The sequence below is a fragment of the Cyprinodon variegatus genome, unplaced genomic scaffold (genome assembly GCF_000732505.1).
Source record: "Cyprinodon variegatus isolate N-32 unplaced genomic scaffold, C_variegatus-1.0 Scaffold255, whole genome shotgun sequence".
In the NCBI taxonomy this organism is placed as follows: Eukaryota; Metazoa; Chordata; class Actinopteri; order Cyprinodontiformes; family Cyprinodontidae; genus Cyprinodon; species Cyprinodon variegatus.
In genome coordinates this window covers 369959-396012 of record NW_015150708.1, presented here as the reverse complement: position 1 = coordinate 396012, position 26054 = coordinate 369959, and the positions used below count along the sequence as shown (strand labels likewise).

General features: G+C 37.9%; 1 protein-coding gene across 1 annotated transcript in view; it reads left to right on the top strand.

Moving 5' to 3' along the window:
* Positions 1-26054, top strand: part of adamts20 (ADAM metallopeptidase with thrombospondin type 1 motif 20) — a 134184-nt gene that overhangs the window by 38104 nt on the left and 70026 nt on the right. The window contains exons 9-11 of the mRNA XM_015382335.1: positions 2370-2516; positions 8077-8218; positions 9212-9316. Coding sequence (XP_015237821.1) covers positions 2370-2516; positions 8077-8218; positions 9212-9316 — 394 coding nt within the window. The remainder of the gene's footprint in view (positions 1-2369; positions 2517-8076; positions 8219-9211; positions 9317-26054) is intronic.

Genomic DNA, 26054 nt, shown 5'->3' with positions numbered 1-26054 from the left:
CTGTAGGGGATAGTTGAATTCCAACTAAAGGCCCTTGGTTGCCCAGGATTGTATGTTGGTGTAAATATTGTATAAAAGGATCAACATTTCATACTTTTGAAAAAAGTTTGAAAACCATGTGAAACATTATGCTCTGCTTTATGATTGTTTGTCATTCAGAATTCCAGAGAACATAACATTTTTGTGGTTGTAATATGAAAAAAACAAATAGTTTTGAAATGCAGTGTAGAAGTCACAGATCGTGTAGGTCTAATTTGTTTAACAGATCTCTGTCTCTGCTTAGTCGCTGTTAAAATACATTTTATTAGAGAAATGTCTTTTTCTCATGCAGAACCCCCATCTCATAAAAGTGCATCATAGGATTAGGAATAATAGGCTCGCATTGTGAAGTACTTTTTAGACACATTGAAGAGAAATACGTCCTTTATTTATATAGCCATAATACTGACTGATTTATATCCAAAATCACTAAGCTAAGCTATTGCATTTTTTCAATGTGTTAGATAAATCAACTCAGCACTCACTTCATCACTTTTTTATGAAAAGAACATTGGCAAACGTCTAGCAATAAAAGCTCCTCTCAAAGGTATTAATTCCCTTACAGCTTCAGCGTATTTCATGGCTGAATTTCAATGAAAGGAAATAGTAAATTGTTGTGTAGGAAGAAAGGATCCAAAGTTTTAAAAAGTAGTGTTATTTGCATAATGTATTGTCAGTATTATATAGACATCCATCCATCCATTTTCTGTCACATCTGTCGCGAGGGGTGCTGGTGCCTATCTTCAGCTGTCAATACCCTGGACAGGTCGCCAGTCCATCCCAGGGAAACACAGAGACAAATAGGACGACCAAGCATTCACGCACACACTCACACCTAAGGAGAATTTTAGAAAAAACGATTAACCTAACAGTCTTTTTGGACTTTGGAAGGAGGCGTAAGTACCTGGAGAGAACCCACTCATGCACAGGGAGAACATGGAAACTCCATGCAGAAAGACCCTTGGATTCAAACCCAGAACCTTCAGCTTCTTGCTGCAAGGCAGCACTCCTACCCACTGCCTGGCTCTGCAGCCCTATTACACTTTCAACATAACTGTCCTATATCTTTATTATCCTTATTTAAATCCTAATTTCCAATCTCTCAAAAGCCATGAAGAATTTATAAGCAAGAGGCAAGAAATTGGGATTATTGTCATATAATAATCAGTCTCTTGGCTGTTAACTGCACAATATGTGTGAAGGCAATACTTACCTGGGACAATAACATCAACACATCACCTGCATGATGAAATAAAGTGATGGCAGGATCAAACTTTGGGAATTCATTGCTTTTTTATTTTTTGTTTTGTTGAACTAATCTACAATGTAATGAACATATTTGGCATATTCATGATGAGGTTCTATGGCTTTAAATACTAGTTGGTAATTGTTCCTTTGTTGTTAGCTGGAAACTATCACCATCCTTATTTGGCAGTTTTTTTTTTTTTTTTTTTTGTCTGAACTGGCCCTTTATCAGGGCTGGGTTTGATTTTGTTGGTGTTATCCAGCAACAGCTATGTATGCGTGTGCAGAGCTGACTGCACCAGAAGCTTAATAATTTCTTGGACGTTTGCCTTCAGGCCCTTGGCCCCTGCAGGATGGGCCTCATGCCAGCCGTACTGTATATTCATTTTTTTTTTTTTGTGGCAGTTTAGAGCAACCCTTAGCAACAGAACCAGAGTCCGTACTGTATATGCTCTGGCCCACATCCTGTTATAAACATCTGAGACATCATACAGCTGCATGAATTCATGTGGGGTAGGCTGCAGGACAAAATAGGCCTTGGCTCATCCAATGCTGGAAAAGACAAGAAAAAACAAACTTTAGACACTTTAGATGTAAGTGGGTTTTCTTACAAAAAAATAAAAACTATATATATATATATATATTTTTTTTTTTTTTTTCCAACTAAATAAGCATATGTGTGTGTTCAAATTAGCACCCTTACCTCTTCTCTGCTGTAAGCCCTCTGGGAATGTGAAATGGTGAGCTCTGGCCTCAGAGGGGTGAGCTTGAGGTGGCCCTCAACAGCATGGTGAGGTTAATAGATGCTGATCAATAGAAAGTGACAGTTTGCATAAAAAGCTGCTCCCCCTACTGGCCTGTTTTCAGTTGAATCAAAACTCTGTCCTCCCTTTTAAAAAGTGATGATTTAATTCTTGTAAAAAACACTGGGAATGTTTCGGAGATAGCAGGTTTATTTATAGAATGTTTATTTATTCAGGATCATAAAAAAAAAAACAACAATAAAAAGGTAAAATGTTTAAATCATAGCAATAAGATGTTTTTAATGACTTTCTCTTTTATTCTTTTTCATTTCTTTACATCAGGTTCAACATGCCTCATGATGACAATCCCAAGTGTAGAGAGGCAGGCATGAAGCACCAGTATCACGTCATGGCTCCTACCCTCAACTACGACACCAATCCTTGGTCGTGGTCCAAGTGCAGTCGCAAGTACATCACAGAGTTTCTAGAGTATGTACATCCATCTTCTCTTTCCCCTTCTGAAATTCTATAGTATGTCCCAAATCTAAAAACATATAAATCTATTTATATGGTGCTTTCTTTTGTCTGATAAGGAATCTTAAAAAAAGGTTTCTGAATGCCTTAAGAAATCCCCTAATTAGTGAATACAGCCCATCTGTGTTTAATTTAAACAGTTTAAATCCAGCTGCTCTGTGAGGACCTCAGAGGTTTGTTGGAAAACGTTAGTGAACAAACAGCATCATGGAGAAAGAAATACAAAGCAGACATGTCAGAGATAATGTTGTGGAGAATTTTAAAACAAGGTTTGGTTGTATAATAACATCAAAAGCTTTGTAAATCTCACAAAGCTCACTTTAGGCCACTTGTCGAGATGGAAATGGAACGGCGCTCGTACAACCTGCCAATGCATGGCTATTCAGCTAAACAGACAGGCAGGCAGGGAGAGCATTTTCTAAGAAACAGTTAAGAGGCCCATGGTTACTCCAGAGGAGTGCAGAAATCTCCAGGTATGTATAATAAATCAATCTATAAAGGGGCTTCTTTTGATTATATATTCTTTAAACCAGACTTTTGTGCAAAACTGCATGAAGAAAGCCAATATAAAAAACCTTAGAAAGTTGATGTAAACTACAAGCCATGGAGATGGTAAAGGAAATATGGATAAAGGACTAGAGTCAGATAAATCAAACTTTTTTTTTTTTTTTTTTTAAACATTGTCCTGTCTGGCAATGTGGCAATAAGAATAATTGTCTTGATGCCAAAAAGAGCCCAACAGATTTTTATTTTCACAAGTGGAGCAGTACTAGCCTCGTGAGACCATCCTGATCTCGCGAGCTTTCAAGGTTTCACGCGCAGATCAGTCTGGCTACTCTAGTCTCCGTTAAAGAAAATTTGGAGCCGTTCACCAATGAACGTCCAATCAGCGTTGGCTTTGAGGCGGGTTGAGGTGTGACGCAACGAGAAGCGCGACAGTTCAGTCTAAAGAACATGGCGGCTTCAGCCGATGAAACCAGCGTTAGCGTGGCTATCGAGCAAGTTTTATCGGAATTACAGAGTATTTCTTCACTGAAAGAAGAGCGAAACACTGCTCTGGAGGCTTTTCTCAGAGGAAAAGATGTTTTTGCTCTTCTCCCCACTGGTTTCAGCAAGAGTTTGATCTATCAATTGGCTCCTCTTCATCGTCGCTCTGTTAGTACGTCATATGCTTCGTTGATCTGATTGGTTTATTTGGCCCGTCTATCACCAACATAGGCCAATCAGCTAACCAGTATTTTCGCCTCTTCGCAAAATTACTTCAACGGAAGGTTTCCAGATGGATGGCGGAGTCAGGGTAGAGCAGTACGGCTATCGCCATAGTGTTCCGCTTGTTTCAAGCATATAAATTGCTTTATTATAATTATGCAGGGAGTTTTACAGATTATGTGGACACTGCAATGTAATAGAACAGAAGAGGAAAAACAGAAAAAAAGGAGAAAAGATGAAAGAAAGGGGAGATAGAAGGAGATAATCATAAAACATTTTCAGCCTGCTTCATCACCTGTGACGAGATGTAAAAAGAACAGCACAACAGTACAATAAAGTAACACCTTGAAACTATCGCTGAAGTAGTATTATTTAGTTAAGATAAGAATGTGGGCTTTCTGTATCCAAACTTTTTCTCAAACATCTTACCTTTAACACTCTAAGGGACATTGCTCTCTGCAGACTGCATGTTTTCTGTAGGAAATAAAGTTTTTAATTAAAGGTGTCAGAGCAAAGGTTGTTAAACAGCTCACCATAGCACAGTTCACACTCTCTAAAATAGAATAAATGCATAGAATAGAAAAAAGTTTTTGGTTGTAACATAATAACATCAAGACCAGGTTGGAAGGGTATGAATACTTTTCCAAATCCCTGAATATTTGGAACAAAAGAGGTTTTCTCAAGCAGAACAAACTTGTTTTTTTATTCCTGTGGCAGGACCTTCAGCTGCAGTTCACAATACAAATAGATCCTATGTCTCCATCAGGACTTTAAGACAGGTCGGCGCAATATAAACCGTGTGGAGTTGTTATTGCCTGGTGTTGAAAGAGTATTTCCTGTTTGAATCTAGGATGTGTGTGTGTGTGTGTGTGTGTCTGGTGGGGGGTATTCTGCCTCAGCTGACCTGAGACGTAGATCTGCTCCACTTCTTTAGACAGCTCTCCACTGAACCAGGACATAACACTCTCGCTAGCCTCCCGTTTACTCACATCGTCGGCGTCATCAATGAGTCTGCTAAAGGACTTCCTTTTTAACTGTGAAATGCCATTTGTCAAGATCTTCCCTCGACGTGACCTTTTTATCCTCCCCTCCTCTTCCAGTGGTTGATGTGGAGGCTCTTTTTCTCAAAGGAAACATTTTGGTTAAACAGATGGATCTTTAGTCTGGTTGGATCAAACTTGTTTTTGCACTTTGCATAGTTTCCCATCAGTAATGAGCTTAGCATTGAGTGGTCAGAGCAGTCTGCAAAACGTGAGGAGAATCCTCATCAACCTCTTTTATTTCTATTGGTGTATTATAAGTGTGTTACAAAAAAAAGAGAATCAATGGAGTATTTTGAAATCTTTCAATTGTTGCTCAGAACCTGACAAGTAAAGTCATTTAAAAAAAATGTAGGATTCTGCTAAAAAGTGAATAAATTTCACTAACACAACCTACTAAGTAAAAAAAAGATGTATTGTTAAAACCAAAAAGTTCTATCTATGTTCATTATAATTATTTTTCAGTTTGAGCTTATGAGACAAACATTTAGGATTAGAATTGAGTAAACAAATGTGGAGATAATAAAAAAAAAAGTATGTTCAACATTTATTTTAATTATGTTTTAAGTTGTACATTTATGTTACCGAATGAGCTTTATTACCATGCATATTCCACAATTGACTGAATAGGACTGTATGGTGTAAAAGTAGCTATTGTTAGAAAACCTTTTTGGTTTTTCTACACCTAATCTTAAACAAAAAAGGAGCTTTGATTCCACCCATCATTTCTACAGTACCACTCCTGTTTGGAGAGCTGACCTGGTTAAGTATGTCAGTGTTTTGGAAAGCCAGTATCAATAAAAAGCCAATTAAGTTCTAGGCTTCAGTACCTCTTCAACATTTTCTCCCCATATGCTGAAGTATTCCTCTTCTTCCCTTTCTTTCACTCTTCCTGGTATCATGTGCATCACTTTCCCACACATGAGAGTTGATGAAAAGTGTCCTGTTGTATTGGAGTATTACAATGTGACATAAAGAAGCTATTTATTATTTTTCTGGCTCTGCGTTGGTTTATTCAGGCCAAAAGAATCTAAGGAACAGAAGTAAAATGCAAATATCAGAGTGCTGTTCTCACAATAAAAAGAAAAGTACAGAAATAATTTTAAAAGAAGCAACTGCAGCTGCCCTTCAATCTATGGTCAGTTATAGGATCATTTTAGAAAAATTGTCTGTCATTCTATGAGAGAGTATTCAAAGAATTGATGTTGGAAAATTGCAAATTCGTCTTTTGAGGTTTAGGGTTGAGCAAAATAAACCTGGCATTAGAAAAGGCTCTTCTCGGAGAAGTTCTGTGAAAGCCCAGACCTCCATTTTACATCGTAGAGCTCTGAGTTAAGATGTCCATAGCTGCAAAAATAGAAGAAGAAGAAAAAAAAGATCAATAGTTCTTCATTTGGAGAGGTTGCCGAGAAAAATAAGTATCTTCAAAACATGGCTGCTTGATTTATGTGTGAAAAATGAATTAAATTAAATTAACCACACGTGAGGAAAAGTGCATTGTACTGATAAGATCATAGTGGCAATATTTGGTCAAAGTTAAAGAAAATGATGCTAGATAAAACCAAATAAAGCCCCTCATACCGCCTGTCAAGCAGTTTTATTAATGACAAAGTGTATGAAATATTACACTAAATGTTTGTGCTAAAAATCTTTATTTTAATAGCACAGCTGATATAAACACTAGCTAACTCTTAGCAGCACTCATGCCAAAGTGTGGAGTGGTTAATATATATAAAGGCTCAGGCATAGCAGAATCACTCACCAGAAAAATATTTTTTTGTTTTGATTTTCCCAAACCAGCTGATCAGGATCCGTTAAGCTGGTCATAAACAGATTTATTTATTTTTTTCAATTGATTAATTCATTGATTACCTTTATTGATCTCACAGTGGAGAAACGTACTCATTACATCGTCTCAAATAGTCAAAGAGAAGAAGAAGGTGCCAAAGGAAGAAAAGATGCATGGGTGGTTTTTGCGGTATATAAAATGCATATACAATGCATTTTTTTTTTTAAAGCAAGGTTATTCTACAGGGTTATTGCACAGGGTATTTATCTGTTTAGCTCTCGCACTGAAGAAATTAAATAAAATAGTAATTGCACATTATATATTGCACAAGTTATTGCTGAAGTTGGTAGTTGGTCATAAAACTCATTAAAATGTCCAAATTAGAGTGAGAAAGCAAGTGTTCGTCTTTTTTATGGTCATATCTCCCCCAAAAAACGACCACAATGACCCCTTCTGTCTCAGATGATCTTGGATATATTCATCATGGGTCAGGACGCCTAAATGACAAGCTGCTAAAAGACACTGCAGAATGGAAGCGCCTGTATTAGACTCTAACAAGCCGCCCTTTATCTTTCATTAACAGCACCTTCCACTACTGATTTATTCCGTATATGCAGTCCATTCACACTGGCAGGCATCATATACTGCAGTGTCATGCTGTAACTCACTGCTGGAAATGAAAGGACAAAGAAACAAAGTGACTGTAGCCCTGGATAATCCCTGATAATTATTGGCCTGTCACATCAGCTGCTTGCTTTGTGAAGCAGGTGTTTTAGCCTCTCATTCCAGATTGAGATTTGTCAAAGCAGACATGTGTAATTGCTCATCTATGTAGGTCTCATCCGCGTTTCCTTTTTTTCCCCCAGAGTAAACAAAAAAAAAAGAAGAGGCCTTTGTGGCTCGGCTCACTTTGCTCGGATGTTTGACGGGTGCTTTTTCATAGAGGTGAAGGCTGATGATTTTACATGTACTGTCGGCTTATGGCGCGTATAAATTCAGTCCAGCTGTGCTTTTGTACTCCAGGGCGGAGCTGATTTACAGCACAATCTGTTATTATACAATAATATTCATTCATTTATGTCACTTAACAAATGCCTTCATGATCACACTTGATGTCAGAGTCTAACTCCTGTTAGCTCTGCTATAAAAGACTGTTTTCACCCAATTTTATTAATTGTCTAGGTTTAATACAATCAATATTTACAAATAGACTTTAAAGAGTTATTCTCTTTAGGTAACTGTCCGGACCACCCACAGAGGAAACACATCTAAAGGGTGCTCATCACCCACAATGACACTGACATGTTTACCTTGCCTTTATGATAGAGATAACGCTGGGATGTTCATGCTTTTCAGGGTCATAGAAAACTCTGTTACCTTGAAATTCCCCTATGAATTTACATTTCATGTTAACTATAGGGAGGCTTAGTGATTCTCTCTTTCCTTTCTTTTGATGTACATTCTTCCTGTCTGTCAGCACTGGATACGGGGAGTGCCTCCTGGATGAGCCTGTCGGCAGAACATACGAGCTTCCGACTCTCCTTCCTGGTCAGATCTACAATGCCAACAGGCAATGTGAACTGATGTTTGGTCCTGGTTCTCAAATTTGTCCCTATATGGTAAGTTGACATCTAATATAATTAAGAAATAAAATAATACTGAAAGAAGATGATGGAAGGAGATAGGTAAAGCCCCAAAAAATACATATCTCTGGTGTTCTTCAAATGAAGATTATTTAACTTGAACAAATAAGTGTATTTCTGATAGAAGGTATTTCCCAAAAAGTTATTTAGACAATGTAAATGGAGAATCAGTTTGGGGACATCAGCTTTGTGTTTAATTCTTTTAAAAAAATACCTTATTAGTTCTTCTTGAAAAGACCCACTCTCTCTAATAAAAAAAAAAAAAATGCACATGCAGAACCCTGTACCAACTCCTGAGAGGGAACGCTTAAGAAACGCTCTTTAAACAAAGCGTGCACAAACCCATTTCACATTGTGCACGCTCTGTTTACAAGTTTACTTTCCAAAAGAAGATTTGCAATTTTTCCACAATGTCAGACTCACCACCGTTAAGTCCTTTCGGAAAAAGAACATCCTCCACTATACCTTTGAATAATGCCATAATACAGATTGATTATTAAAATATTCCTTTATAAAGTTTTTATACCACACATTTATTTCCTAAACTAAAAGATGCATGTTTTAAAAACAGGGAGGAAGTTAAGATGCTCAATCTTCTGTTTTTTTGTGTGTTTTTTTTTTTTAGCTCTGATTGAAATTAACAAACCAGGAAAGAGAAGTGACTTTTTTTCAGATTCTTTTGGGGGAAATCCAGAGAAACATGGTAAAAACTAAAGCAGTTACTAACAGAAATTGACTAAATACAAAATTCTACAGAAAAACAAATGACCAAAACACTGAAATAAAACCTGACAGTTACATAACCCAAAAGCCAAAGGGCCACTAAATGAAGTCCTAGCGATAATAATTTTAGCAAATTAATCTGGTGCCAGTAAATACAGATGAAGTGTTTTAGATTTTAGTTTTAAAATATTTCAACAGCTCAATCCAGGTTTTATTGCTTGATAAACTACTTTTCTATCATCACAGAAACAATGCAAAAGATTGTGGTGTACGAGTGCAGAGGGGGACCACAAAGGCTGTCGCACCCAGCACATGCCTCTGGCTGATGGGACTGACTGTGGTCATGGAATGGTAAGTCAAAGGCAGTCCAAATGTATGCAGCAGCAATGATCCATGGGAAAACCAGCTCTGGTTTTATGAAAAAAAAATATATATAAATAAAAATACATGCAAAGTACCTTGGGAAAAATCTTTTTACATCACATTAAAAAGTTTTGTCTATTTTTGGGGTTTTGTGTGACATAATGTTAGGGAGCAATGGTTTGTAGAGTCATTTTAGCTTGACAGCTGAAAGTACAATACAACCAATTGCCTACAAAAAGGAACCTATTAGTAAATAAGCAACAGTTTTTAGGGGGTATTGGAGATTGTGATTGGAGATGTCAGGGATAAAGCTGTGCTATGTTTTAAGGAAGGGTTAAAGTACAAAACACCCTATTTAAATGGGAAGCCCATAACACTCGTTATTTTTTAAACAACCTAATTGTGTATTTTCAAGGACATAAGTAGAATAAGAAAGAGACAGGAGGAAGTAATTGTAATCACAAAACTTTTAATAGTGCATCTGCACATTCATGTTTTGTGTCTCGGGCGTTGAAAGTCTACATTGGATGCTCATCTAGCGACGATGTGAGGTCCTTTCAGCTGTTTCAAACACTTGATGTGGCATGTTTTTTAGAGTCAGATGAAGTGCATTGTGAGGTTTTAAGTGTTGACCATATTTAGTGGATCCAAAGAGGAGGAAGTTGGAAAATCTGTTTGCAGCTCAAGTCAGTGCTTCAACTAATCCAAGAAGCTGATATGGGAGTTGGCTAGGATACAGTCACTGTATCCAAGTAGTTGCTTAACTAGTTCTAATTTATACTGGATACATTTAATTTCCAATTTCCCAATGTTGTCCTGTCTCTTACTGGATGTGCTTTGGCTTCACCACTATAACCACTGGGGAATCTTCAACTTTTACATTGATTACATATAGAAACATATTTTCTTTGGCAATGTTTGGCTGGCAGACTGATGGGTATTAATGGTGTTTTGAGAAAAGCCGTGGTTTTTCTCTGGAGGTGCTGTAGAGAAATCAGAAATGTTAGTGTATTTAATTATGATCTTATTTTGATGCTTCCTAACTGTAATAGGATGAAAAAAGGGAAAATGGTTTTTAATGTGGAGGCAGATCAGGGATAAAGTTTTGCACCAAATCAATGTCCAAGGACTTTATCATGTCTATGTTTCTATTTCAAATGACAGAAGAGATTCTCAAAATGAACAACTGCCATGTAGGTTTATTGGGTCAGAAATTTCTCCTCCTTAAATTATTTACTGAAGCCTTTACAGTACCTGCTACATTATGTTACGACTTGTACTCAGCATTTGATCACGTTTTCCAAATGGTATACAATACTTTTCAGTATCTTGCATCCTTTTATGTATGAGGCATTTTGGGAGTCAATGCAACCATTTTGCAACACACAAAATGCCCATCCTTACTGCAAAAACAGATATCATCCTTTCAAATACTTATTTCACATTTGACTCAGTTAATCTCCTGTTGGAATATCAATGCACTACATTTTTTTTTCAATCTGCAGTAGCCATTTATATTTCACAAGATGTCAAATAATTTGCAGAACACTGAGAGGAGTTTACATTGTCCTTTCTAGGGTAGTTTTTGGGTAGACAGCCTGTTAAATGTATACAATGTAGAGGAATTTAACTAATATACACTTTTTGGTTTATGGCAGTATGGAACTCTCATCAAGTATTTTAAAAAAAGAACTGAAATCATGCGTTGGCCCAGAATCCAAAAACATTCAACTGAGTTTCAAATGACTGGTTTATATCAAATGTCATCATCATACCAGAATAGCCCAGTTGAAGGTCTGGTCTTAAATACTTTGATATTCTTAGATAATGTTGATTAGGATAGAATAGCATCTAAAGAGTTTTGGGTATAGGTATTTACAAAATCATGTTCAGGTAACCTTGTAGAGAAATATCAAATGACTTACAGTGGGTACAGTGATACATTGGGTTTTGAAAGTATTGACCAATGGGGCAGAAAAAAAAAAATTAATAAATTATTTTCCTTTTTATTTCTCATACCGTTCAAAGTGTTTATCACAAAACATACTTGTAAAATACATTTTTTTTTTTTGCTGTAACAGTTCAACATGTTTGAATACATTTTGATGACAATGACAGTGCAAATGCAAAGAGCTGAAATTGTGTACATGTATCTCATACAATAAAAAAATGACCCCAAATTATTCTGATGATGCAAAGTAGAGTTCAAAATTGTTTCCTTTTCCCCATTGAACTAGTTTCTTCCTAAAAGGGAGCCATACTGTATTGAATTTCAAACAGAACACATTTTTGACAGATGCCAGACTTCACATGCACTGTTTAAGTTTTGATTACCTTCCCAGTTGTGCATTTCTACTAACAAAAAAGGAATAATTTTACATGAATTACTCTGCTCCCTGCTTTCTGAAACCAGGAACCCATGTTCCATCCCACCCAAATAAGTGGATGGCTAGAGTTAGAAACTTGAAGCTTTACCATCCTGTGTTGTTAAAGGGGCCCCCATCAACCTTTAGCCCGCATGTTTTCCCTGCCTTGGGACAGTATGCTAATCAGAGCTGAGACGGTGGGTCACTCATACATGGATAGGAAAGCCAGAAGGAGGATGATTGAGTGGGGGAGGAGGAAGGAGAGAGAGAAATAAAAAAACAGTGATCGAGGGAGGATAAATTGATTTGAAGGAGTGTACCGCCTTCTGTTCACAGTTGAGTCACCTTATTTTGAACCTGTAACCCTAAAACATCTCTAGAAGACAGGTGATTGGGTCAGTTGTAAGACTATAACAGACAAGAAGGAGGGCAACTAGTGTTCTCACAATAGACCTTAAGTCAGTGGTCCCTGTAGATGGGAGAGAAGGGGGGAATGAGCAAATGGTTGACTTGGTGTTAGCAGTTGGAACATGCATGGTGAGGAGAAGGAGAGAAGGAAGGTTCTCTTTGTCTCTGACCTTTTGGCTTCTATGAATCTCATGGATTGAAACCCATGTTATGTCTCATATTCTTTCATCTGGCTCCATCTCGTTCCCTGCCATGTTAGGACCAGGATCTGCCCAGACTAGCGAGGAGGAGTTAACAGGGAATGGCTAACATCCTAATCCAACTGCAACAACCAGTCTAAACAATAATGTACTCTGACTGAAAGCTCATTTCTGCAGCCATTGTGTATGTGGGTTAAACACATAAAAGTGTAATCAACCTTAGTGGTTTTCTTCATGAAGATACAACCTACAAACAAACACACTCAGAAGCCAAGGGAAAAAGTTAACAGGTTTATTGTGGTTTACAAAAAAACACAGACTGAGAGATAAATAGCTGGGTAACACTGTTGGACCTGAGCGGACTGGTGAGCCTGAACCGGAAACTCTGAAGGGGAGATAACAATGATCAGTTCAGGGACCGTAGTAAAATTGACTGAGGCTTGTAATTTGCAGGAGAGGCAGTCACGTTTGGGGAACTCTTGGTTAATCTTTGGATCCAGTTTGTGGGGGTTTATCCAGAGATGTAAGAACTCGTTGGAGGGCGGACAGGCAGACTAACGTTGGGTCCAGAGGAGCAAAGGAGCGGACTGTCACCGGGTTTTCCTGAACAGGACTTGAACGGATCATGTGGGGGTTTCCCCTTGCTCAATTGTGACTCAGTTTATCCTTCCAGGGGTTAGGGGGGGGGTAGAAGGTCCAGGCTTATCCAGTGGATCAGGATGGCTTCCTGCTGAAGAACAAAGACAAAGCAAGCTTAGACTCAGAAAGACAAGGCTAAAGGTTAGACTCAGCTTATCTCAGTTTGACTAGAGTACCCAATACTGGCAAACACTCTGGCGTCGAGGTAGTGACAGCCCGCTGCTCAAATACTCCTCTGGTGATGATCCGAGCCGCAGGTGTGCAAAGAGGCCCAAACGAGGACAGGGCACCATCTAGTGGTGGAAAAAGAAAACACAAAAACAACCCACACAAACTGGATTCCTAACAAACTGGGATAGATGTTACTAATGGCTTGTGTTTAGCTCTGGATAAGTTTCACTGAAATATGCAAATTTATCGTGAAGAGTAATATATATTTAAATCCCTTGATTGTACCCCAATGGGGACATTCGTTCTCTGTATTTTGACACATGCTCTTGGGAAGCAGTGGGCTGCAATCAGGGAACCCAGAGGGGATTGAACCAGGTACTTGAAACCTTCTCAGAGCACAAGCGGACTTCTCTAAACCACTAGGCCAACACTCCCCTATATATTCCCTATATAGGTTACTATATCTTTGCAACTAGTTTTTACATAGTCTTAGACTTTTGGAACTATTGTAGAATTAGTAATATATCAAAAGTGAAGCAATAGCTTGTCTGCTAAATTATTTATTAATATTATATCATTATATTAATTATATAATTTCTATTTACTGCATATTTGACTAAATGAAATCTAAACTAATTACCTATGACAGACAAATAAACCATGTTCTCATAATAGCTTGGCATTTAAAATATCAAAATGGGTTTTAAAAGCTTGAAATTGCAGTACAGTAGATTTCTTTTGGATCTTTCCAGTAAAAGAGAAACTGATCCTTTGTGCAGAAACTGTGACTCTTATTAAATGGATTATAACATTTGAATGTTCCGCACTTAAAAAAATCAAATCTCTAAATATATATTTTGTCTTAGCTGTTCAAAAAATAAAACTTTGAAAAGAGTTAGGATTTTTTTTGGATGTAGAAAGAAAATTAAGAACCAATTCGTTTTTTAAATTAGTTGTGCAACAATTACTTGAAATCCTAATTTTCCTCTTTCACCAGTAGGGACTGTTGATTTTGCTTAGGTAAATGGCACATTATGTTTGGCCTTATTGGAGAAAAAGCAGGGATGCTGAAATGACAAGCATTCAAAGGAAATTCGGAGCAATTGTGGCGGAAGGAAAATATAAAAGTTGAGCTAGAAGGAACATTTAACACAAATAGACCCTAGCTTGGAGACAAATATACTATAAACCAAGGGAAACAGATCTAGGAAAAGTATGATCCTTTATACATAGAAACTTCTAGAAACTTGTATGAGTTCTTCATTTTGAAATTATCCTGCTGCTATAAATTCTTTTTACACTCATTTTTAATCCATGCCAATAGGTCTTACAGCTGCTGAAGTAACAGATTTTTTTCTCCCTGGGAGTTTGGGAGTTGTTTTCCCTCCTTTCTTTTATCTGTGGCATTTTAAATGTTCAATGAACAAATTCTTCATTTGGTTTTGATAAGCTTATGCATAACTTTGGTCAAAACAAAAAATAGTTCTCCCTTTTAAATGTGTCATAAAAACAAACTTGACCCACATGAATAATCTAGCTGCAAAAAAGAATGCAACTGTAGAGCATGCAATGTTCTGAGCGTTTGAAATCTTCTACAGCTGTTTTTTGTGCTACGTATCTATCTTTGAGTGTGCGTCACTTGCAGCACCACCTTTGTTTGCAGCACTGAGGCCCCGGGTTCGTCTTCATGCAGGGTGGTGTTTGAAGTAGAACAGCTTAAAAGAGATGGAGACCCTGCACAATGCTCACCTGTTCATACATGTGCTCTTTAATGTGGTGTTATTGTGCAGCATGCTTCTGTGTCTCTGAGTGCGGTTGTGCTCATCCTCCGGCCTGCATGGGCTGATAATCTGCACACCAAGATGACTTCCTAGTTCTTTTGGTGTCATGTTGTTCTGTACACCTATATGCTCTTTTGTGCAGTACCCTGTTGGCTTTTTTTCTTCCCCCTGTCTTGCAAAAGTATTTCTTTTTTTTTTTTTACATAAAAAAAAATTACCACTACCAGAATTGTTACCACCACAATTCTGAATGTTTCCTCATAGCAATATATTTAATTAAATAAACCAAGGAAAAAACAACACTGTTGTGAAGTAGGCTAAAAGTGATTGATACTTTTTATTCAACATTTGATTTTCCAATTAAACTGAATATAAAAATAACCCAGGCATTTGTATGTAACTCTTTTTGAACCAAGTTGTTTTAGAGAATATTAAATTAACAAACAGCAACAATAAGATCAATGTTCACAAGGGAACATAATTTAAAAAAGACCACACTTTTAAGATTTTTCACTTTAGATAACGTTTTAAGCAATGTTTTTATTAGAAAACTAAAATTCAAATGTATATTTTTCATGCAGAGACAATATACATACAAAAAAAATCTAACTTTAGTAGAGCAAAGATGGAGAAGAAATTTAAGATTGGAAAGACTCTAAATCAGAAGATTTAGATCTCTGATTAAAGTTAATCAAAATTATAGAGATACTATCCCACTAAGATGAAACACGCAAACAGACCCAATCCCACCGACGCTTGGATGTGAAAAAACTCAAATGGGATGTTTCCTGTAAATCGTTTTTTGTTTTGTTTCTTTCTTACACATCCTTTGACCTCATTTTAGTGTTTCTAGAATAAAGACATGATGTTCAAGTTTCAGCCTTTACATTTCTGGGTCAGTTTGTTGGCTCCTAGGTGTGATATCTGGAGGATTACAACTGTGACCTCTGATGGGTGAAAACTACAAAACTAGCGGGGATTGTGTTTCGCTTTGAACATCCTCTTTCAAAATCAGTTTTGGGGCCTATGGTAGAACGAAACAGTAGCGTCATTCAAAGTGATTAGACTGTTAGAAAAAGAAAGATCTCTAAATGAGCTTCACCTACTGGTCCGTGGTCGCCTGAGGAGAGTGTTTTTATCATGACGACTTACAAAACAAATTTGTGATCGCGTTTAGTAATTGAGGTCATAGCCCAAATAGCAGGACACGTACTCTAAATGACAGAGGGTCGAGAAAGAAAAGAGTTTGTTTGTACACTGCTTAGTTACAAAGGGGCATCAGGCACAGTCAGGGTTCACTTGTAGTTTTCGCCCTCGTTCTTCCTCTTTCATCTCTGACGCTCTTTTCTTCTCCAGCCATGCCTTCCTACAGAACTTACTCCCTTTCTGTTGCTTTCACAGAGCGCTGGAGTGTGTAATGTGGTCACATGACCTTTCGGCAGGGCGTCTGTGATCTGACTCAGTGGGCCGCGCTCTAACGAGAGCATCCCATCACTTGTTGTCTATAAATACAGCCCCCTCCACCACCTCATCACCATCCTCTCTTATTCTTCTATTTAGCTGCTAGCCTTTCCCTTTTTATTTCCTCCCACTGCTAAGGTTGATTCTTTCTGTATGTGTAAGTTTTTGTCTTGGTTTAATAATACCAAACATTTTATTCCTGTGTGGTTTTGATTTCAGGTATTTTACTTTTACTTGATTTTATTTAACAGCTATGTTAGAGCAAAGCTACCCAAAGCCTTCCAACCTTTACACATATTATCATTTAACAACCACAAATATTTGTGTGTTGCATCTGATTGACTGTCAAGGATTCAGTTTATCTGTATTGCACTATAGGGAGATAAATAAAAGTTGGGGGAGTGTTGGCTTAGTGGTTAGAGCAGTGCGCTTGTGCTCAGAGTAGGTTGCAAGTACCCGGTTTGATCCCCACAGCCGCCACTCTGACTCTCTGAGCAAGACTCTTAACCCCACACTGCTTCCCGGGCACTGCACAGTGGCAGCCCACTGCTCCCCAAATGAATGGGTTAAATGCAGAGAGTTAATTTCTCCATTGTGAGATCAATAAAGTTCTATTTCTAAAAATGCACTTTTCAGTTCTGTATTTGTATTAAATTAAAATGTGCATACTTCTACCAAAAACTTTGAGGGATAGATTCCTGGAAAATCTTCATGTATTTTTTATGTGAACAAACAGGAAGACTATGACAATTTCCAGAGCATTCTTTGGAAAAGAAAGAGAAGCTGCTCCAGTTTCAGCCAATTAATGAAGATGTTCTTGAAAACCGAGGCGAGGACGAGTCGTACCTGTAGACCATAGCGCTGAGTGTTGGCCAGAGCTCCTTTGGCAAACTTGTCAAATGACTCCAAGATTAAATGTGTGTTATTTGTTCATATAGCTGTGGTGTATAAACTTGTGTGGGACCTTTAGATTGTGAGACCAATACCAGAGTCATTTGGAGCTAATCTCTGGATATTTGTAGGCTGTTTCCACTTTGATTTGCAATAATCATAAACATATCAGTGGATTTGGCCAAACAAGAGAATTGTTGTTTTAGCAGCCTCAGAGTTTGCTGATGGAATTATTGTGTCCGGTAGCTGATGAGAGCGGATTCCATGGCCGACTGTTTGGAAGCAGAGACATGCTCTGATATGATTACAGTATAATGTGTTGCCATTATGGAAGGTCCTCTATTTGATGAAGGATTAATTCTTTTGGTTAAGATTACTAAATGACAGGAAATGTATAACTGGCTGTAAAAAAAAGAAAAAAGAAACCAGACAGAGCTTACATGCACACAAAGTATGAACCCCTGTATTATTAAAATAATATGGCTCTTCTTTTTTTTATATTATTTGAAAAGAAATTAATCACAATTTATTCTGTCATGTTTCTACCATTTACACAACAAACTTGTCAGAGTAAAATTCTCACAAAGAGGGTCAAATGTATGGTCTTCAATATTTTTGGGAGAAGCTTTCAGTTTTAAACTTATAAAACTGTTACTAAATATACCATGATTTCATTAAAGTTTCAGGGAAATGATTTTCAGTTAAAGCTTCATACTTTAATATTTTTATCCTGAACTTTTTAAATCTTTTTGCGTTAAAGTGGTGACACTAAAAAGAATTGTTAATGATTTCTCTGAGTGTAATTTCAGCCTCATGATTAACCCCTTGAATACTTTACTGAATGTAAACACTGCCATGGCCTGGGTCATAACTCACCATCAAAGGTGATGCTGAACCATCACCAACTTAAAGATGTTTTTCTATCAGCCTCACACATAAATTTGATACAAAACACTGCTTGGCATTTAAGGCTGAAAAATACTTTATAATGTGCATACTATATATCCTTATATAATAGATTTTAGAGACTTTTAAATAGGCTAATTTAGTATTATCCATCCATCCATACAATGCTCCACCCTTTCCTCACTGATGGACAAAGTCCAAAATAGTTTATATGACAGAACGCATGAGTTGGCTTTGCCTACTTGGAAATGTAACCCAGAGTGAACTTACCTTAAAAATAGCTGTAATGATAGATACCGTGTAGTTTGTGGCGCTATCTGGTAGGGCTTTAGTGAGGCATGTTATGCCTGATCATGCAAATTAAAGCAGATGATGCAAAAAAGCTTTCAGTTGATCTATATTAGGTCAGTAAAGTTTTATCAAGTCAACAGTGGACAAATCATCTGTAAAGTCCTAAGCCTGAGCACATTTAGACGTTTCTCTGTTTAAACCATCTCTTCTGAGCTGCCCCATTAAAAGCTTCCGGTCTATCTCTGGCAGTCTATGGGTGAAAGGCAAGACACCGATCCATTGAAGATTGGCAGGTCAAAGTTTTACAAAAATCAGAGGCCTTCCATTGGCTTTATAAGTTCATGCCATTTGCTTTTAATGAACATTCACTTCCATAAATTTCTACCTACATTTCATCATCTTTATACAGAACATTTTAGCTCTAAAATTGATAAACAGGCAATTCTCACTGGAATTCCAGCATGATTATACCTAGCTTAAATAAAGTGTAAACAGCTGGCTTTTTGGCCAGTCCACCAAATACATTTTGGCTCAGGTAAGGTTAGATGAATAGAAGGCCAGATGGTTGCTTTTGGTGCTAGAGCACAGAGCATCAGGAAAAGACAAGAGAACAGGCCATGATTCGAAACAGGGACCTTTTGGTGCAAGGCAATGTTTATTCAAACGTGAACAGTTGGCAATAGCTCAGTTTTAAATCAGGGTTCCTGGTAGTGGTTTGATGTTTTACCTTGCAGCAAAAAGATCCCTGTTTTTAGTTGTGGCCTGTTCTTTTGTGTTTTAGTGATGCTCTGTGATAGCTACAGAGAGTGTGGTGATCAGTACAAGCTGTACCTCGTCTCTGTAGGGCTGATATAGCTATAACAAATTGTAAAGACAACACCCAGCAGGCCCTGCAGCTCTGACATCATACCAGAAGTGATAAAAGCCAAGACTGAGCCCTGCTCCAGTCAGTCTCTGCAGCTGATGTTGTGATGAGAAAGACGACCCTCAGTTGAAGTTTTATGTATCATGATAATACAGTATGTTCAATGGTGCAACATTTTGCTGGCAAAGCTATAAGAACGACTCCTCCTCATTTCTTTAAAGAAGAAGTTTCTTAAAGCTTGGAATCTGCATTAACAAAGCCATTTTGAGACATCTCTACCTATGTTTTGACTGAAATAGGGAAGACCCGAATATTTCAAGATGACGATTGTCCCTTTATTTCTGAAGCTGTCAGAGTACCTGGTTGTTTTTTGGGACCTCTTGTGATGGCAAAACTGCAACCGCAGAAAGAACCATGTAGGCTGCTCGTTTGACTGCCCCCTCGTTGCTGCCAACTAACTAACTAGCCTGAAAGCCGCCATCCAAGCTGCTGTTGCAACTTGGACAGCGTACCCTGCCTCGTCCCCTTTGTGCTGTAAAACACACCGAATTAAAGCCAGGAAGGATGCCGCCCGCCGCCAAAAGAGAACTGTAGCAGCCTGCTCTTCGTCCTTGAAGCTACAACTATGCATGAGCCAAAAATTGCGGCAGCCTGCTTTTCCACTTTTTTCCTGAACCAAGCCTGCTGCTTCTCCACAAGCTGCCATGAGGACCCCTAAGCTTCTTCTCTATTAGAATGAATAAAATAGCAACAAAAAGTAAAATCTTTGTTTTTCTTTGCTACTTTTACCCCGTCTGGGCAGGCTTAATTGGAAATAGATTTTAATGCTGCTATCTGCTCCAGCAGGATTTATTGTCATAGAACCGGGCAGGATGGACCCAGTATTCAAGGTGAGACAGCCAGTAGGAAAGTTCAAAACATTTATTAGAACAAAAACATAAACAAACTGAAACTAAAGTGGAGCTGCTAAGATCTGTGATTGGTGGCTGCTGCAGGAGGGGGGCAGGGCACCACCCAATCTCAGACACTCTGTGGGAGAAACACAGGTTAGTGACCAGTTACCTGATTAAACAGTCCAGTCCATCTCCATGGACAGGGAGATGGACTGCGTCACTCTTCAGCCGCTGAAGAGTTAGGGTTACAAAGGGGCAAGAGGTAGGGTTAGGGTTGCTGGACTGCTGCACCGGGGACACTCTGGGTGTCCCCGGTGCAGCAGTCCAACAGAGTCCGGAAGCGTGACCAGGCGGACACACATAGGAGCAGACAGGATCAGGTGCAGAAGGGCAGGCTTAGTGGTAGAGGGTAGCAGAGACAGAACGTGAAACCATAACTTGAGCAGGACAATTAAACTGGTTTCCACCTTGGAGCCAGGCTTACTGGAATAAAAACTGATCCTCCCTAGAGCCAAAAAACCCAGAGGACTCAGCAAGGGAGGAAAAGTGGACGATTAGGAGAGGAGACAGACACAAAACCCTCTTTCCACTGGCCACCAGGATCCAGGACATGGACCTTGGAAAAAACAGAACTAAACAGAAAACAAAATCTAATGATCTGTCCCTGAAGGCTCAGGCTGAACAGAATATAGAGCAAAGGAAACAGGTGAGAGGAATAAATGATAATTGTGGCATGGAGGGAAAACAGCAGGTGAAAGAAATAACCAATTAGGGTGTAGCAATCAGGCATTTATTTGATATTTGCTGCTGGTTGTGTGTCCTTTGTTTGTGTTTATTTTATTTCATTGATCTGCTGCCTCAGATAGCTATTGCTAAACTACCCTTTTTGTGCTAAGAGCTTGATTATACAGAGATTTCCGGTGGTTTGGTTGTTAAATGTTAATAACCAATTTAAATTGTAAATAAAAATTGCTGAGATTAACTAGAGGTTAATTTAAACCAAGGTCCAAAACTGGTTTAAATATCCATATTACTGCAAGATGTGGTTAATAATCTATAATTAATCATCTAAATTATTAATTATAGTCATTAAAGATTGGTAGATGTTATCTAAAATAGTTATTTGTTGTTGATGAATTTATATTTTATGATAAAAATAAAGAAACATGTTTTTATTAGAATAAGTAATATGTATAATGGAGTAACAATAACTACAAAACAACTCTCACCTAGGACTATTGGAGAAATACACCAGCAGATTTGATCGATAACAATGGAAAGTTAAGAATCTTAGCATTGAAATTGAACAGTTTTGATGCCAGTTTCAATAAGCAGTTCCTTTGAGATACTAGCTTCAAAAATCTCAGGTGCATGTTTTAAGGATAATAAGAAAAACACCCCAGCAGTAAAAGTAAAGCCTTGAGGTGCATGTGAGGGTAACAGCTGATTCAGCCACACTGCTCTTTCCATCTAATGACACCCTTTGCATTTCTTTACAAGATGTGCCGCATGTATGAATTATAGAGAGGTAGACTGAACTTGGGAAACCAGGCTAGGGGATAAAAGGCGAGTTTGCTTCAGGTCACAGTCATTTCTCTCTTTCCTTCCTCTGTTTTCTGTTGTTTCTCTTCCTTTACTTCACACCCTTTGTACTAGAAAACAAACAGTTACATCTAATTAATAAAAAAGTAAAAATTATAAAAAAATATGTAAATTCGCTCTGAAATAACAGCTGTTATTTGACATATTTAGTGTCTCTTCTCTTAGTGTTTTCACACCTACATACATTTGGTTTGCTTTAAACGCATCATAGTTTGCTCCAGACCTGTTGTGCAGTGAAAGAGGACCAGCAAACTTTGGTCCAGACCAAACAATAGGACTAAGTATGAATAAAAACCTGCTTCGGTCCGACCCAAATCCCTTTGGACTTAGCCAGCCATCGTAGTTGTAAATGCAGTGTTGAACCTCAGTCACTTATACTGTTATTTCTATACACTTTTTCTGGTCCACATTGTGGGTCCACTTCTGCTATAACCTTTTTCTGCTGTAACGCCACAATTTACCCACTGTAGGACTTTAAAGGGATTTCCTATTCTATTCTAAATCTGTTCTATTGTCTGTAGAGTAGCAATGCCGTATGCTAGTAAGCAATGACTCTTTTTCTGCTTAATGGACACATTCTCCAACAGAATCACAAAATCACCTATTAAAAGTTTTTAAATCTACGTATACTAAAGAGCTTCTCTTTAAATTTTAAAAGATTATGTAATAACAGCCTAAATATGCAAAGCAGTGGTAACCTGACTCCGCCAGATGAAGTTGCTCCGCATATCCATCTGGAAACCTTCCGTTGAAGTAATTTTGGGAAGGGGCGAAAATACTGGTTAGCTGATTGGCCTATGTTGGTGATAGACGGGCCAAATAAACCAATCAGATCAACGAAGCATATGACGTACTAACAGCCAGGCTACTCTTGCCGAAACCAGTCGGGAGAAGAGCAAAAACATCTTTTCCTCTGAGAAAAGCCTCCAGAGCAGTGTTTTGCTCTTCTTTCAGTGAAGAAATACTCTGTAATTCCGATAAAACTTGCTCGATAGCCACGCTAACGGTAGCTTCATCGGCTGAAGCCGCCATGTTCTTTAGACTGAATTGTTGCGTCACACCTCAACCCGCCTCAAAGCCAACGCTGATTGGACGTTCGTTTGGTGAACGGCTCCAAATTTTCTTTAACGGAGAGTCTCCAGACTGATCTGCGAGTGAAACCTTTAAAGCTCGCAAGATCAGGATGGTCTCACCAGGCTAAAGCAGTGGTGCTTCATGCAGGACTCCTATAGTAGCCACCCTCTATTTCCGGGACTGTTCTCTGTCCTGTCGCAGTCATTTCTGACAAATATTCCCGTTTGGCTTTGCTATAAGTTATAGTCAAACTGCAAAAAGAGCAATTTGAGTTAAAAAAATTAAAAATGAGGCATTGGTCTGGGCCAAACATCTTGACCAAAGCACTTCTAACTTGAATACACCCTCCATGTTCTCAGGTGAAATGCTAAAATATGTGGATTATAATCTGCCAGGTTGATATTTGACTCTAGGTATTATTATGTTTCTATCAGACAGAAGGCTCTTGTTAGCAGTTAGACATAAGCACACACATCATTCCCAAGCCGTAGCTGGAGGTTAAAGAGTACTCCCTATCCACAGCCAGGAGAACAACACAACAACATGAAAGGTGATGTATTTTGGAAACAGCAGCGCTGAAATGAAAGAGCGGAGCCTGCTGCCTTCTCATTCCTGCAGTGATGTATGGCTTTGGGGTGAGGTGCTCTCTACTGTAGCTTCATGACAATTACAGACCGCTTTCAAACAAGCAAGCTGAAAAGCTCAGAACAGATGCTATTGTAGTCATTGCTCCCTCTTGCATTTAACTTGTATAGAATCATTCTCTTTCATACGTCCAACTGATGCATTTTAGGCTTCTTAAATTTTAGCTCAGAACCAAGTGATTATAATGTTTATGAATTTCCTAATGGGGAAAATGCAGGATGCATTTATAGCCCAAATCCCCCTTTTTTGATTCAACACATGAAATGTATCGGTAAGGCAGCATGGAACTCTTAATTTAACACACGTTTGTCACAGCTGGCTTTGCTTCTCTCACAGGACCTTCAAATGTCTCACAATATACCCAACTGAGTGCAAAGTTTGTCAATCTTTCTTGGAAAGCGCCTGTACTGCTTGTTTGAACTTTGCAGAGTGCTTTCCACCTTAGTGTTTTTAAAGTGTGTTTGCACTCTTTTAGAAAGAGGCTAATTGGAACTGTGCATGGCCCCCAGATGTCTCCAGACCCCTCAGCATTCATTCATTCCCTCCTTCTAACACACATTCAGACCTGTGCACACTCACACTTGTTCACATGCTCACAGATCACCTCTCACAGATGTTTTTTTTTTCCCCTTTCTGTTGCCCTTTTGTCTCCTTTTTTTTTCTCCTCTAAAAACACCTTTTCAAGCCATACAAAATGGCTGTAAACACAGTCTGTCAGCATGGATAGCGGAATGCCACAGAGGCTTACAAAGTCTGTTGGTGCTCTGTGACAGACAGTCCTCCTTGTGTTTGACAGCTTTTTGGGCCCTGCTCCCTGGTTGCACTGTGGTGGTCTCTACGTGGCTTTGGCGATTTCCCATACGGAAGATAAGGGGGATGGGTGGAAATGAATAAGAGATGCTAAGGTCTGGGTTTCAAGTCACTAAGTATGTTTGGGGGAGGGGATCTGTGAATGGAGGAAAACTCTACTGTAAACTTTTCATAAAAATAATGTGATTTTAACTTTTTAATATCCCACAGGCTTCACAATGCTTATTTAGGAAGTGGAAAGCAATGTTTAGAATATAAAATGGCTCATAAACAGTTATTCTCATAGTTAAATGGGGTCATTGATATTTTAATATATCAAACAATGAATTGTTACGATTTACAAAGGTTTTTATTTTGCGATTTGTCTCAGTATGTCAAAAATCAATCTGAGGAGGAAATTCTCCATCAGACAGACTCAAATCTAAACTTTAAAAAGGAATGAGGAAATAACGATTTATGTCTATTTATTTGTATAGATTAGATGAGCTTTATTGATCTCACAGCGGAGATATTCACTTGTCACATATTGGCATAGTAAATAAAGAAGAAGGTGCAAACAATGAGGAAAAAGGTGCATTAAGAAGAATAAACAATATATATATATATATATATATATATATATATAGAGAGAGAGAGAGAGAGAGTATATCCAGGTATATACAGTATATCAATATAAAAAGGGATTAAGGTGCAAGTGTACACGTATTGCACATAATGAAAAACAAAATAAAAATAAGAAATAAAAAATAAGAAAATAAAAAAATACAAGGTAGTACCACAGAGGTTTGAGGTGACATATGTACAATCCGGGTGGCTTATATACAGGTGGATTTACTTTTACGTTAAAGTGTAGTAGGTAAGGAAAAACGGTGAGGTAGTGGTATGACTATTCTATTCACATTTATTGCACATTCAGCATATTGCACAGAATATTGCACAGTCAATAAATAAAAAAAAAAAAACTATAATATAGCTGCACAGTGCTTTTTACAGGAGTTATTGTGGTTATAGTGCATTATTATAGAGTATAATTCCAACATTAAAACTTTCAACATCTCACGGAGGACTATTCAAAATTGAAAATATGCAACTCTTAACCTACCGAATGTTGGCATCTTCTAGGAATTATCAACAATTATCAACTGGATTAATCAATAGTTGATTGATTTCACCTCTAAACTAATGATTAATTTAAAAGTGCCCATATTTATAAGACAAAACATTTTCAACACACAAAAGCCTCAGCCATTTAATGTCCTTATTGCTGCTGTAGCATGTCTCTTTCTTTCATGTAACTAAAGTTATGCCCTTTACTTTTTTCCCAGCATCCTCATTTTCCAAGCACAGAAGTTAATTTGCTCCTTAAATTTTCCGTTTTTTCTGTGATACTTTAAGGAGTTTATTGAGTGTTTATATTTACAAATCAACCCACATTAAGTTTATTTTGAATTCTTGTTATATTGTGTATTAATCTGGATCAATCTATGATTCTGCTCTAGCATTCCTCTGCTCAGGCATTTCTTCTTTTGTAAATTGAGTGAGGCTCCACTTAGGAATGAATAAGAAGACCCTCTACACCATCAACACCGAATAAAATTAGTTTTAGCAGATGTTATCAATTAATCAGATATAATAAATTTTAATCTAATAAATCATTAATCTGCAATTAATTATAAGTCAATTATTTGTTTGCATCCCTACCATCTACTTGAACTTTGAGGCT